Source organism: Falco rusticolus, chromosome 11 (genome assembly GCF_015220075.1).
Source record: "Falco rusticolus isolate bFalRus1 chromosome 11, bFalRus1.pri, whole genome shotgun sequence".
Classification (NCBI taxonomy): Eukaryota; Metazoa; Chordata; class Aves; order Falconiformes; family Falconidae; genus Falco; species Falco rusticolus.
Window position 1 is genome coordinate 30,347,968 of NC_051197.1, and position 16,164 is coordinate 30,364,131.

The 16,164-nt window shown below is 38.4% G+C and overlaps 1 protein-coding gene across 7 annotated transcripts in view; it reads right to left on the reverse strand.

Annotated features, from left to right (window-relative positions):
* The window catches only part of RABGAP1L (RAB GTPase activating protein 1 like), a 262,694-nt gene that overhangs the window by 191,113 nt on the left and 55,417 nt on the right, over positions 1 to 16,164 (reverse strand). For all 7 annotated transcript variants that reach the window (XM_037404169.1, XM_037404168.1, XM_037404172.1 and 4 more), the window contains 2 exons: positions 8,456 to 8,549; positions 3,568 to 3,718 (listed from right to left, as the gene is read on the reverse strand). In XM_037404169.1, coding sequence (XP_037260066.1) covers positions 3,568 to 3,718; positions 8,456 to 8,549 — 245 coding nt within the window. The remainder of the gene's footprint in view (positions 1 to 3,567; positions 3,719 to 8,455; positions 8,550 to 16,164) is intronic.

The following is a 16,164-nucleotide window of genomic DNA, read 5'->3' on the forward strand; positions in this document are numbered from 1 at the left end:
AGGAAAAGAAACACCGTTCACTAGATCATTCCTGACAGACTGCTGACCTCCAGTGTGGTGGACTAGAGGACATGCCTCCTGGAGAAAATGCGTACAGCATTGATTTTTCTAAATAAGACAGAGATTTTATTTTGCTTTCTGTGCTGAACTGAAACAGTAAAACATGGCCCAAATTACTCTCTCCTACAGAACACACTGAACAAATCACTCCTCTAACTGAAAAATACTGCAGTAGATTTCAGAGCTCTGCATACAGATGGATACATGCAGTATAACACAGATCTGTGAAGTGATATGACTAATAGTTGGCCAATACAACATGCTACTTCTGCACAAACGGCACGCAACTGGAGTAGAACAACAAACGTGTCTATATCACAGTCTCCAAAGTACATTTAAACAGTGAGTCTGCTATCATTCGGTTCATCACAAGGAACACATTCCTCCTCCACTAGCGAGCACAGTTTCACCAGAGTTAACCAGCAACACTGCGGTAAAGTTCCAGTTTTCAGCAAATATCTCTGCTCCCCATAAAAGGTAGTCATAAATTAGGTATCACATATTCAATATTAATAATTCTAGCTCTTGGGATCACCTTTCAAGCTATGATAAAACAACAGTTTTCAAGATCGGTTCCTCAAGTTAGGCTTCTGAAATTTTCCTTTAGATCTCATAATCAAAGCAGTCAAAGATGCTTTTAAAGCCAAGCCTCATTCAAGAAAACTGGCTGGCATTCCTAACCTTACTGGTGAGTACTGTTTAACACTGTATTAATTACTACATTCTCTCCAGCATTTTGCTCTAGCGTTACACAGTTCAGCCACATTATTTTGAACATCAGACAAAAATCCCCCAACTATACCTATATAAACTTACTTTCTTACAGATGTCTGGGTGCAGAGATGATTGCAAAGTGCCCTCTTTCTCACTGAGGTACCGCAGCTGGCAGTTCAGCCAGACAGTGCAGTAAGGCCAGATGACCAGAAAGGGGAAAGGGCTGGGGTGCTGGGAGAACAGGCTCTTACAAAGGAGCTATTAGAGTGAGCTAGGAGGTAAGGGAAGCATGGGACAGTTTGAGGGGCCTAGGCGCTAATGGGGAGCTGTTTAAGGGAGGGAACTGCACGAGGAGGTGAGTAGGCAGTGGGTCAAGTTCACAGACGTTACTACCACCTCCCGCTTCTTCCATCTCACACTTCATTCTCAGGACTGCAAGTGCAGAACACTGCCACCTCTAATCACCTAGGAATGTCTTGAAGAAATATGCTCAGGAATGAACACACACACAGAATACAGAATCATAAAATGGTTTGGGTTGGAAGGGACCTTAAAGACCATCTAGTTCCAACCCCCTGCCATGAGCAGGGATACCTTCCACTAGACCAGGCTGCTCCAAGCCCCATCCATCCAGCCTGGCCTTGAACACCTCCAGGGGTGGGGCATATACCACTAAAGCAGTCAAGATACCAACAGAAATATCCAGCTTCCAGAAGCAGCCTAAACATTAAGAAGAACGACCAAAATATGAGGGGACAATGAATCTCTGTAAATGTATGCATAACCTGAAAGAATGAAGATGAAAGCTATATATTTGATGGGAAGAATAAATAATTATGGAAAAAATAAAGTATACGTTGTTGGTATATTGGGATGGTAGCACAAAAACAACTGAAAAAAATAAATCAGTTGTGCTTTTTCATACAGGAGAAGCAAGTGAACAATTGTTAATACCCGAACAACTCTGAAGTTTAACATGCATATTATTATTGACACACATAAGTAACACTACAGCAAAGCTTTTGGGGGGGATTCAGAGAATAACATACACATGCCCCTCTCTCTCTCAAATACCTTAACTCACATTACCAACACACCAAAATGAAACTGAAAGTTCTCTTCACAAACATAAATATCGGATAATAATTCATACAAAAGTAGCTGACAAGTTTTTCTGGAGCACCCAGTATTAACTGTTCCTAAAAATGGGCCCAAGCTTTGGTTTGGCATAGACTCTTTCCTGTTCATTTCTTTTCTTGAATCCTTTCATGCAATGTATGCCAAATGATGTGATCACCAGCAGTTACATACAGTCAGACTATAGAAGAAATTTTGAGATTTCAGAATAAAAGTGATTCATTACAGGGAAAAAAAACGAGTTTGTGTAAATGCTTCAGTTCAGAATAGGACTTGATTTTTCTAATCCCTAACAGCATAATATTTCACATTAAACACTGTATGCAATATCTTTCAAAATATACATCATTGAAATACTTCTATCATGAAAAGGCCAAGTGTAGCAAGGTATTTTTAAGGCATGAGGTCCTAGCATCAAGATAAGGCTTGCATTTTAGACGTTTTCCACTCCCTCCTCCGCCGTGAAACAAACATCTTCCCCACTTTTGGAAAGCAAGAGCAAAATAATGGAGGTGGTTTTGATGCAACATACAGCTGACAGATGTCCTGTGAATGGTTTCTAAGGAAAATATAACCCAACGACAACGTCAAAAAAGAAAAATTTACACTATCAAAACATCCTTCTTTATTGGTAAAGGAAAAAGAAGCCATGAGACAGCTCTCACTCTGGGGATGCTTTTAAACTTTACAAACATAGCAGGTAGGTCAAATTAAGAGGACAAGTATCAAAAAGGTATGACAACATTATGAAAGGGAACTTCAATAACAATGTCTACCACAGAACTTTGGTATGGACAAACAATTCATTCTCTAGATAACAAATCCAACACTTTCTATGAGCAACATACAAAATTATCTTCATCCATTTCTGCCATTTTGACCATTTTTGAGACCACTGTTTTTCCCAGAATGCCTAACTACTCTGCAGTGGCAAGAATTTTAGAACCTCAAACGGTGAGTTTACCTCCTGACACTGCACAGAGTTTTTGCTACTATAACACATTGGTTCCCAGTCTTTCCATCACAGTTATAAGCAGTCTGGAACATCTATGCAGACAACTCCTAGTAACATTTACTGACTGCACTGATGACATTAGCATACAGAATGAGAAGAAATTCCCAGAAGGATTTTCCTCTCAAATCCCATACAGCAAGGAGACTGGTTTCCTGCTAGGTAAAAATGGTTTTAATATTCTTTTTTAAAATAAACAACAAAACAAGAAATGCCCAACTTTCTGAGGTTTTGTTTTGGGTTGTGTTTTTTTTAACTAAAAACTTGAAAATTAAGGCACACAGAGAACAGAAATTGTTGAAAAACAAAGTGATGAATTTGAGTTTATTAAAAAGGAACAAAACCACAAAACAACAAACACCTGAACAAGCTGATGTACCTGTTATCACCACAGCAAGTGAATAGAAAGCAAAATGTCAAGCATTACTACGGATATAGGTTAGCAATTAATGCCATTCAGCAGGTACCCCTGGCAGGAGGTAGAGGCACCTAATCACAATTTCAGTTGCTTAAAACAAGTCAAACTGTTTCACTCTTTTGCTGCTTTACTAATGAATAAAACTGCTACTCAGCAGAATTCATTTTAACCAAAGGAGAAAAGAAAAAAAAAAAAGAGGGGGAAAAAAAAACCCCAAGTCACTTACCATTGTGATGAGAACTCTATATTTATCCAGCATTGCATGGTTGTCATGGCATCCTGCCAGCAACTGCCAAACCTCTGCCCTCAGTGCTTCTGGAACACCACTTTTCACCAGGGTAGATAATCCATTTGGTCTCACAACAAGATTATTGTGCCTGAGAAACAAACAATCACTTGCCTATTATATTTCAACTATAGGAGTAGAAATCAAGATTAAAACATTATTTAGAGTTTTTAAACTTTCCAATGTTATTCTGAAAAGGAGAGTCAGCAGCTGGCAACACGAACTTTTCTTTCACTGGCTGCATTAATTAGTATTTGCCAGACTCAAAAATTCTGCAAGGATTTACAGTAAGAACCAGTGGCAAAATGCAATGATATCCAAATTCTCTACATGTAGAGAAAGTAATGAAAATTAAAACAATAATCAACTGCAGAAATTGAACTACACTGGCTCATGAAGAACAATTTGAATTGAAAGAGAAAAATATGCCATCTGTGCAGACAATTCAATTTAAGTATTTGTCCAACATATACATTTCACTTAGGTTAAGAAAAGGAAATTAAAAATAACCTAAGCTGTATAGAGAATTAAATTTTGGAAAACAAATAAAAGCCAGTATTCAGAGTACTAACATGAGGACTGAAGTTCCAGTTTTAACTTCATGGCAAGAGTATGTTGCAAGTCCCACAGAGCAGTTAACACTTGCATATACCTTGGTAAAATCCCACCATTCCAAATAAATGTGCCTATTAGTCTGAGCTGCTGTTTTACTCTCGGTTTGTACACACACACACCCCCCAAGAAATGTAGGAAGACAACTGCAAGATGGCTGGGTTTATTTTCCAACACTGCATAATTAATCCTACAAAAGTTGGTATAGAGAACTATGAAAAGGCCGTATTTAGACAGGTTGAATACTAAAGACACGTTTTTAAAAAACAATCCAGTCACTGAGCCCAGACGTTTAGGATAAAATCATTGCACACGCACAAGACTGCAGAGCTTTTGTTTGGTCACAGATGTTTAAAAATCCTTTTTGAAATAACAGTGTCTACTGATCTAGATTAAAACTCTCTTTGACTTCTTACGGCAATTTTCATTGCAATACAGCAGGAAGACTGCATGAACTGACTCTTTATTCTTCCTAATGTGCTTTGCTCTGTTATTGTTTTGACCACTGTTATGTTTTTCACCTCTACTGGTAGAATAATGAGAGCGGCAGTTTAGCCAAATGCTAGCAAGCTGCGATTAAGTTAAATAACCTGCAATTTGACCCTTGAATCTAAGTAAACATTTAGAGACTCATTCTTTGAAACAGGTCATTAAGATGTGAAAAGTTTACCATTACTGTTTAAATTTAAAAGGTGCTCTAAAATTTCTTTTTCCTACATTCCAAGGATGATTTTTCCAAATGATTTAAGAATGAAAAGTGTGATTATATAATGCCCTTATTATTTTACATTTTAAGTGTGTAGTGCAATACAAGTAATTTCAGACTTTGTAATTCAGTTAGCCAAATTAAAACCCAACTGTCCCTTTTCTCTTCTTCAGTACATTTTGCAGCAAGTCATATTAGACTAATGGTCTTGTGATGGGAAAAAGCTAGAAAGAAAAAACAATAATCACAGAAATATTAAAAGAACTAGACACTCTGAGTGGTTACAAAATTATGAAAGGTACATTAAGGAATAAATAATTAAAATAAACCAGAAACTTAGTTGTGTGAAACTGAAGCATTCATAGGACACTTCTAATAAGGTTACTTTGGTTATTACATGAATTTGATCACGCGTGTTATATGAGAAACACAGAAGGCCACCTCTGAGGATGTGGTGAGCAGATAAAATAAAATGAACAGCTAAAAAGGTACATTCCCATAGAAACATAACCAGGATTTTTTCAGGGACAGCTGGAAAACAATTCAAAGAGCTTATGGCAACAACTAAAGGAGATGCATATTCCATGCTGTAATACCATCCTTACTACTGAACATACTCACAGTTGAGAATTAATTATGCTATACTACACCAGATCTAACTGGATTTGTTTTATATTTTGATAGTTTTATGGTAGAGGTAATACCTTAGCAACATTACTCCATGCAGTAAAGCATAACTCGCTAACAGACAACTTCTCAGTTTCTGAATGTCTGTTTGGGAAACAGCTCCATCATTAACAAATATTCCTCTGCATTCTACAATGATGAAAAAATATGCATTTTTCCGTCCTTTGTGTAGAGGCCCAGGCACCTTACATTCCTAGATGCTTTCTGACACCTGTTTGGCCAGACTATAACAAGCATAAAATAAAAGCTTGTCTTATTCTAGCCTTATCCTTTAGCATGTGGGAAAATTCATGTGGGCCATTCATGGATGCTGACATCTTTAATTTGTTACAAAGTGCTGTAATTCTCCTGCCCGAAATTCAAAGACAATTTTAAAACATCAGACAGCAAGGATGCAGAATAGTGATGCATAGACTATGCCTCAACTTGACAAAAAAATACTTCTGATCAAAGACTGCTATTGACCATTACTACTTTAAAAAAAAAAAATCAACAGAAAACCCACACACATCAAAAATAGTTAAGTACTCAGCTAAACTAACTCAGCTTGCAAGAACAACTTTAATGCTGAGGATGCAGTAAATAGTAAAATAAATTAAAAGATATCCATTACTTTCAAACTGTTTATTGTTGGTATTTTTGGTAAATTAACTTATTCCTGTTTATGTGTTTGAAGGAGACTCTTGAAGCAATGCTTCTGCTGAGTCAGTCCATTAGGTTACAGTGACATTTTAATGAAACAACAAGAAGCAATTAAAGTGCAAGAAGTTTTTCATCTAAAAGACAAATCAGCACACACATTTCTCCAAGTGGAAATGTTAATTTTTGTTTGTTTACTTTTTTTACAAGTGCACAGATATTCCACTAGCATATGCTGCAGTTTTTAACATACTACAAGGTTTTATTTCAATCTATTTTTAGTTTTTAAATTGTTAACGTTTTTCCATCTGTTACTCTTTCCAAGCTCTGTTCTTAAAATGTAACATAACACTATTAAAGAATTAAAGTATTTTATACACTTGAATTTCTCTCAAAAGGTAATACTTCTTGAGATACTCCTAAAGAAAGTGTTTGCTACTGCTAGTCATCAAGCTGGCTGGGATCTCCCATTTTTAACTCATTTTAACTAAGGAGTTTTAACTACTAAATGAATTTCTGAGTTAAGTGCGTAAGTTATGTTAGGACTTCAAAACAGTTTACTTCAGAAGTCTTAATATTTTGTCCCATTGAACAGTATTCTTAAGAAGTATATGAAGAAATAGCGGGTTACGTGAAACTTGAGAGAACGAGCAGATGGTTACTTGAGCATGCTTATCCACAGGAGTCCAGATATTTGTCAAGGGCAAAAGCTAAAAACTAGAAGAACCAACCAACAGATGAACTAAAAAAAAATAAAAATCAAAATAAGTAGCATCTTCCAATGCAAATGCAATGCAGACTGAAACAAGCTTGCCACACAGTTCTCCAAGGACTCAGGATGGCCTTCCTCCTTGGCCTTGGGGTGCCAGATATAGCAACCGATTTATAAACTCTCCCTTGTGATGTCCTTTAGAATAGGCTTTGGAAAGTTTTAACAGCTCCACAGCAGATCTGTTTATAGCCTTTTCAGGCGAGGAAAACACACTTGTCAACAATCAGCTGAGTTCCACACTTTTCATCATTACTTTCTTAATCATTCAGAGGGTCCGTAGTCAGAATATTTGTACAATCATTCCATGAAATATTTGTGCTTCCTCAAAAACATCTTTCATTGAGGCCAGAAACTTGGATGACAAAACAGTTAAAAACAAGAAGGAGGGAAGGGTTCTATTAAGCTCAATAAAATCTTGTGATTTTTTTGTGATTTTATTATGTGATCTCATTTAGCAACTTTTGCATGAGATTCCCATTAAAGATGAGGTCCGCAGCAAGACGCTATATTTCTCCAAAGCTACAAAGTGCCCAAGTAAAAGGAGGAATTGCCCAAATAAATCCTTTAATGTTTTTCAGCTGTCTTATGGGAGCAAGGAAAAGGAAACTTTGCCAATTCCAGATTAAGGACCTCTGATTATTTTTGTCCTGGGCAGCAAGAGCTATTACTTACAAAGGGAAAACCAAGTAAGTGGTTCTGGCATTTACTAGTAGTATAAGGTCTCTCAGAGGCAGCAAATACACAGACTTTTTCCTCTCTTGGCAATGTATATGCTGCTACTGAAGCACTTAATTAAACCACAGAAATACGCTGTCAAGAACATACTCTAGGCTTACAAATATTCTTCCTTTTACTCTCCAACAAAAACAGTTTCAGTAAGGATCACAGTCTTTCTAGAATTACTTTTCAAGTGCTTACATATAGCACATTGTGGGGGGTGGGAAAAGGGGAAAAAAAGACTACTTCTAAACAAATCAATCAACTAAATGTACGTCAGCTAGCAGAAATGGCTTGTATAGGATAGACTGGAGTTGCTCTCTTTTCTATTCTAGCACTGAGTTTCATGAGAGCTTAACATTCAGCCCCAAGGAACACAGGTGGCCAGAAAGTTCTGCATTTGACCACTCACACCTGCAGTGTAAGCATACACAGGCATTTCTCAAACACTGAAGGAACAAGACTTTTGCAGATGCTGTGAGAGATTTGTCAAATAACTGCAAGTTAAAATAAGAGAATTTACCAGTCCCTTTTAAACTAGGTTTAAAAAAACCCCACACTTTGGTTTGTTTTGTATTTTAATTTTTAAACTGTATAAGCTAAAGAACTTCAAATCTCCTGTTCAAAAAGCCTAGTGTCATAAAACAAAGGCAAGGTTAGTATGCAAAATCTAAATTTAAGAAATGAAATATTACCATCTCCCCAGTAATTCTCCCCAGGAGTACAAAATCTTCTCAGGACAATCCTTTGACACATCACCAGTGCCACTGGAAAGTTCATTATCACTCTCTGCAAAAGGAAAAAAAAAAAAAGAAAAAAAAGAAAAAAAAGGAAAACAAAAGCATGCGCAGATTTACCAAAGAGAACAGACATTAAAGATGCATACATATAGGTCTCAGACAAATTCTTCTCACTGACATATCAGTTTTAAAACCACAAAAAGACAGAAAATATTAGTGGAACCATAAAGAATGTTTAGCAGACCTGACAAAGTAAGTGTATTAATAAAGTTACCGTGAAGTTTAAAAGAACAAGACTAGGGAATAATTCACAGCACCGGTACAGGAAAAAGGGCTAGGATCTAGAAAAACATTATTGTGAGAAAAGATTCAAGGCTGTCAACCATCCATTTAATGAAAACTCACAATGCAGTATTATGCAAAAGTCACATCCACTCCAGACTTCACATGGAAGAGAACTCTCCTAAGCATAGTACATAATGCTGCTTCATTACACTGCATACCTTAGGCGCCATTCTGCTCTTGTGTGATACTCTGAGCTCAGGAAGCCTACTCAGAGCCACAAAATAACTTTTTTTTATTGAAACACATTCATGGAGGAGCAGCAAAAACACCACTGTGACATTAAAGATCATATTGCATGGAACACAAAAAAAAAATCTTCAAATGGAAAAGTAACCTCGTAAGTGTTAAGAATAAAACAGTTATGGAGGAATATATGTCATATGACTAATACACTAAACCAGAAGGGTACTGTGAGCCTGGGTTGTGCGCTCAAATAACCACCCAATTCAAGTAACCACCCATTTCCAAGTGTCTGCTGATGGGTCTATGTAGCTGTCCACAGGAAGCTCAACAGTCCAACTCTTTAGAGCAGCTCTTCATGTGAATATGGTTTTGCAATTATTCAGAATTTTCCCAGTTTCATCTGAATAAAATACTGCTAAAAATTAAACTTGAGTACAAGGTCATCAACAACAAACACTGACAGGGCCCCAATCCTCAGCATCTTTCCTATGAAACACAACCTAAAGAGAAAAGAGGCACTGCAACAGCCCCGTTACCCTCAGAGGCTTCTGAAGCTATGGACACTTTAGATGTCTGCAACCTCGGAGACCCTCTCTTTCCTATGAAATGAGCTGTCTCAAGAAGCTAAAATAAAACAAAAACCAGAGGACCAATGCTACATCTGCTCCCAAAATCCCTCAGATACTCTCTTCAACACAGCTCAGTCACATCTGGTTGCTGACCTAATTTAATTCCTCAGGTACATTAAACACTTCACCTCCAACTTTACATAGACAACAGCAGTAGTTCAGGTAGAGGAGGATCTTCGGTACTTGTACAATTATTCTCTTAAGTCTTCATTCTTGTCACTGTCACTTCAATTACGTATTTCTAATTTATAGTCTCAGCAACCATCAAATACAAGTCATTAATAAAAATACCCTTAGTGCTTAAATTTGACAATGAACTGTGAGGACAAAGATAGCATATACTTTATTTCAAGGACAACTGACAGCAAAAATACTGCCCTGAGAGAAGCATATCAGAAATCTCTTTATATTTCGAACTGAACATTAGGTTAGTGAAATTCTTTTACTTGGAACCCGTTCACACAGCTCTACAGGCTCCAAATTACAAGACCAACATGCATTTGCTTTCCCTTAGAATTGAGAAAAAACCAAAAACAACAAACATCCACATTCATCATAAATCTACAGGAAACTTCATTTTAAGGTTTCTCAAACTTTTGTATATTAGATCATTCACTAGATCTAAAGATGGAAATATGAAGACCTAAAAATCCCAAATTTATCATTTTCAATGAAATTTGATATTACTATAAAAGGTTTTCCAGTAACCAAAGGTACCCATTAAGTTCCAGCGGATGAAATACATTTGAAGACTCAACTTTCCTTTCATTTTAACATTACCAAAAATACCATAAAGGTAAATCTCACTTACCACCCAGGCCTGGTAAGAACTAAAGCAATTAAATGCATTACATTTTTAAAATTCTCTCCTCTGCTGATTTGCCTAACTAGGTCAAAGAGATCAGTTATAAATGCATCCCTTCTATTTCCTATGGAAACAAAGGGAAAACATTTCTGAGGAAACCTTCTTTAGATTGAGCACCTTGGCCATTCAGAGATACAAGGTACAGGTTAATGATACTAGTACATACAAACAATCTCAAGAAACCTGGCTCACACCAGAAATTTATCATAAACCACAATGGCACACAAGTTTCACATATTCAAGGTAAAGGAAGACAGTCTGGCATAAAATTCTGAAAGGAGAGATATGAATTATTTTGGCGAGACTAAAGAACTACAGTGCATCTCTGCAAGAGCTATTGGTGAAAATACACACAAACTAATCTTGCAGCCTGAAACAAAATCTGATAAAGATGAACAAAACACCCAACCAGATTGAAATGTTTAAAAAAAGAAGCTACACTGAATACTTTCAGAAACAAAGCACGCTAGTTGTTATATGAGCCAAACCTGAGCTTGCCAAGGAATCCTAACATCAGACAAAAGAAACAAACTCGTTTTCTCACTCCAGCAGTATTCTATGCAAAATTCTTCGAAGTTCTTAAGGAGATCAGTGTTACATAGCATACATGCTCCAGTAAGATATATCACAAAGCTACAGTGCTTCAACCCTGAAAATTCTTTCATCTAGAAGGCTTAAGAGCATTTGGAATGTATTATTCAGTTATATGTCAGAAAACCACAGGCCTTAATTAGAAATGCCATATGCTCCCTTTCAAAAGACACCAACGTCAAACTTCAAAATAGAACAGGGCAAAGGAGAAAGAATAAACAGCTTTAAAAATCTCTACTTTGTTTGCATTCTAAAGACTATTTACATATTCTAAACTGTGTAAGCACTTAGTTATAAATTAAGAGGAGGGAGAGGAAAGGAAAAAAAAAAAAAAAAAGGGGGAGGGATATTTAACTGTAGATGTTCTTCTCCGAGGTGTACTTTTATACACTTTTTTCCACATTCTAAAGCATCTATAAGCCAGCAGCATTAGCCAGAGCATGATTTTATCCAGCTTTATTCTGCTGGGAATGCCACAGATCCCTTCCTCTATGTACTGTGTACTTCTCTCTTCCTCCTTTATTTGCCCTGACCTCTCAGAGCCTACCAACTGCTCGATACAACTTCGGGCCTCATCAGAATGAGAGGAGGATGGGAGATGTCTCAAGGGAGCAAACCTGGGTTGTAAATGTGCGTACACAGTCTTTAAGAATACTTATAGGTAACAGTAAGTGTCTCAGGTTTTTTGTTTACTTGTTCAGTGTGAATTGCAATGGGATCCACAAAAAGCTCACTCTGTGGATGCCTCATGAACCTCCCTGAACTCAGTCTCCATTTAAAACAAGCCTGAAAGCATCCCTCTGTGTGACATCAGCCTAGAATCATAGAATAGTCTGGGCTCAAACAGACCTCTGGAGATCTAGTCCTATCTCCTACTCCAAGCACCTCTAGATCAGGGCGCTCAGGGATCTGCTTGGGAGGTGTGCTGGTTTTGGCTGGGGTAGTTCATTTTCTTCACAGCATCCAGCGTAGGCCTGTGTTTCAGATTTGCGCTGGAAGCAGCACCGATAACACAGGGTGGTTTTCGTTACTGCTGGGCAGTGCTTAAACAGCACCAAGGCCTTTTCCGCCTCTCACACAGCCCCTGAGCAAGTGTAGGCTGGCGGGCATAGGAAGCTGGGAGGGGACACAGCTAGAACAGCTGATGCCAACTGACCAAAGGGATATTCCAGATGACAGGACGTGATGCTCAGCATAAAAAGCTAGGGAAAGAAGGAGGAAGGGTAGGGGGAATGTTCAGAGCCACGGTGTTTGTGTTCCCAAGTAGCTGTTACGCATAACGGAGCTCGGCTTTCCCGGAGACAGCTGAACACCTGCCTGCCAATGGGAAGTGAAGAATGAATTCCTTGTTTTGCTTTGCTTGCACACATGGCTTTTGCTGTACCTGTTAAACTGTCTTTCTCTCAACCCACGAGTTTTCTCACTTTTACCTTTCCAATTGTGTCCCCCGTTCCACTAGCAGGGAGTGAAGGAGTGGCCGTGTGGGGCTTAGCTGGGGTTAAACCATGACACAAGAGTAGTCTTGAACACTTCAGGAAAGGAGACTGCAGAATCTCTCTGGACAACCTGTTCTCCTACTTGACCATGCTCATGGTTTAAAAACAAACCAACCAACTCAGCCACCAAAAACATCCTTTGATCTAACCAGAATTTCCCAGGTCTCAGCTTGTGTCTGTTGCCTCTCAGCCTGTTACTGTGCACCTCTAAGAGTCTGCCTCCATCTTCTCCAAGTCCTCCAGTGTAGCAGTTGTAGACAGCAATAAGATTCTCCTGTGTGTATTTTGTTCTCCAGCCTGAACTGACCCCAGTCCCTTAACCCCTCCTCGTACATCACGTGCTCCTGCCATCTGGCCAGCTCGGTGGCCTCCACTGGACTTGCTCCAGTGTGTCAGTGACTGTCTTATACTGGGGAGCCGAAAACTGGACGCAGTACTCCAAATGCAGTCTCACAGGTGCTGAAGGGAGAGGATGGATCACTTCCCTGGAGCTGCTGGCTGGGCTTCTGCTGAACAGCCCAGGGTGGACTTGGCCACCTTTGCTGCAAGGGTACGCCACTGAGTCATTTTCAACTTCTTGCTTGCTGGGATCTGCAGGAACTTTTCAGCAAAAGTCACTTTTTATCTGGTTAGTGTCCAGCCTGTCTTGTCCCGTGGGATTATTATACTGTGGATTCAGGACTTAGCACCTGCTGTTGTTGAACTTGATGAGGTTCCTGCCCGTGCCTTTCTCCAGCCTGTTCACGTCCCTCCAAGTAGGAGCCCTGCCCTCCAGCACTATGGACCACTCCCCCCAGTTTGCTGTTGTCCACAAACCTGCTGAGCATGCACTTGATCCCACCATATAAGTGATTAAACAAGACATTTGACAGCATTGGTGCCAATACTGATCCCTGAAAGATACGAGTACTCGATGGCTGCCAGCTGGACTCTGCACCATTGATTGATTCTTGCACACCACCAGTCCAGCCAACCTTCCAACCGCATTATTTTTCACTTACCCTGCCCCTACCTCATTGATTTAATGGTAAGAACACTATGGAAATGGTGTTGGGAGTCCCTGCTAAAATCAAGGTATACAGCGTCCACCACATGCCCCTCGCCCACAGTACTGGCCACCTTGTCACAGAAAGTAATGAGGCTGATTACAATGATTTGACATTTATAAATCTATGCTGACTGTTCCCAATGACTTTGTTTGTCCTTCACATGGTTAGAAGCTACTTTCAGGAGTATTCGCTCCATAACCAGTCCCAGGAACCAAGGTTAGACTGGCCTGGAACTTCCTTCTGGCCCAATGGCATTTGCTTTTTTTCTTTTGGACATTTGCCATTTGCATGAGAGAAATATGGAAGCCTGTACAGATATCACTCGGGCTGAGGGAGAATCTCTGGATGGTAGATTGTGGATCCAGGCTGTTTTGTTACTATACCTACAGACAAACATAAAAGTGTAAAAAGTGGTCTCTTTCAAAAATCTATAGGGACATTCAAAAACAAATTAAAAAAGAATATAACTGAAAAGAAGACTGGCAGCCTACTGGATATACATAAGTTTGTGTCTACTCCATGTAGAAACACCCATTACATAAATTATTCATTACATGAGCAGACTGGGCACAAAGAGTTGTATTTTAAGCAGCCCAGCACTAACCTATTATGTAACAATACTCTATTGACCATTTACAATACACCACCACCCCCTTAAAAAACAGACCCCAACTTGCTGAAGCATGACTGTTCATATGAAAGACCTCTTTGCACTTTAGCAGCACCTTTAGCAAAATAAACTATGGGTCATTATTCTCAATAACCAATAGTTTGGAAAATGCTTCCCAAAATGGCCCACCTTCCATGTAGCAGAGGCACATCTTTGGTCTTAGTCAGATCCAGAACAGCCTGAAAGGCTGTTAATAGTGGAAAACAAATAAAGCTTTCAGAATGACAACAATTACCCTTAATATGTTGGGAAACATGCGTTTGGGGTTTTTGTTTGGCTTTTATAATAAAGTATTTCTAACTGATGCAGTGCCACAGAAGACGCAGTAAAATGGCTGTACGCATTCGGAACACTGTAAAACCACAAGAGGCTTTGACTATCTCCCAAGATAGCAACAGAATGATTAAGATGAGCTTTATGAGACAGCTCCACTAGCTTATCCAAACTCTTGAACTTGGCTAAAGAGAACACAGGTCCTGATCATATAGTCCTGCAGATACTTGCCTAACTTAACCCTACAAACCTGCGGTTACCTCCCTAAGCAGTTCATTCCAAGGACTTCATTACTCTTACTCTACCTGACTGTATCTCAGTTCAGACGTAATTTTTTCTACGGCAAATTTAAGCCAATTACCTTTTTCTCCTAAAAAAATTTTAGCACATGTCACTTCCAAAAAAAACCCCCCAATTTCTGTCTTTATTCTTTCTTCTTTAAAAAACTCTGCTGCTTTGCTCAAAGGACTCCAGACTTCCACTCATTTCTGATTTTTCCTCCAGCTGGTCTATATTTTTTCTTGATGAGAGGTGTCCAATGAGAGGTAGAAATACTGAGGCATGAAGTGTTCAAAACAGAATTACTTACACAGTAACTCTTTTTCATAAGCAAATACCCGACAGAAAAAAAAACAACCATACACACAGAGACACAAAATCTCGGTCTTTTCTTTCCCCTCATTTATTTTGATAGCACGAGGCTATCAAATACAGAACATGGAGCATCCTTAGAGGAGAACACTAGTATTGACAGCAGCAAGGTTGTGTGAAGACTGCAACAAAATACTGTGAGAAACCAACCCAGAAAAAAGTCAAATAGCACAGATGTTCCGCTCTCTGATCAGGTACTTAACAATCTCTTTCAAATGAAAACAAAACAACTATGTTTATTGGTATTTTCCTTTTTTGGCCTGAGGAAATAGATTCCAGTTAAGAACTCTTACTCATGTCAACAAACATTGACATATTGAATAGCTTGAATGTTTTTAATCTTCCCATTTTTACAGTGAAAAAGGGGTTGTTGTTTTTATTTTTGAATGGGCCCTTTTTTGCATCCTACTTCAAAAATTTTCCTTTAAACAATTCTCATCTCATCTATATTTAACACCAATTATATAGTTTTCCTTAAAGAAATCTACTACATCACCTGGAATATGACAGGACCATGGAAGTCAAACTCATTTGTCAGTTAATAAAAAAGGCAAATAAGGCAGAAAACTATACTGTTGTTTCAGAGAGTCCAAGCATGAAAGTAAGTAAGTGAAGTACATCCTAAAATGAGTAGAAATGCATTAATATAGCAGATAAAAATGAACAGGTGGGATTTTGAGCACTGATGTGAAGAAGAAAAAAAGCATTTTTAATGAGTTTTAATTGAGAAGCTGTTACATGTGAAATAAGGAGTAGGTGGAACTGAAAAATAATATAGTTGGAGCAGCCTGAAGGAGAAGGAAATTAGGTCATGAAGATAGGTGGGAATAGAATCTGAATACTTCAACAATGAGAAGTTTGATTTTTATGTAGGAGAAGAACAAAAAAATGAAGGGGGAGCTCAAGTTGGCA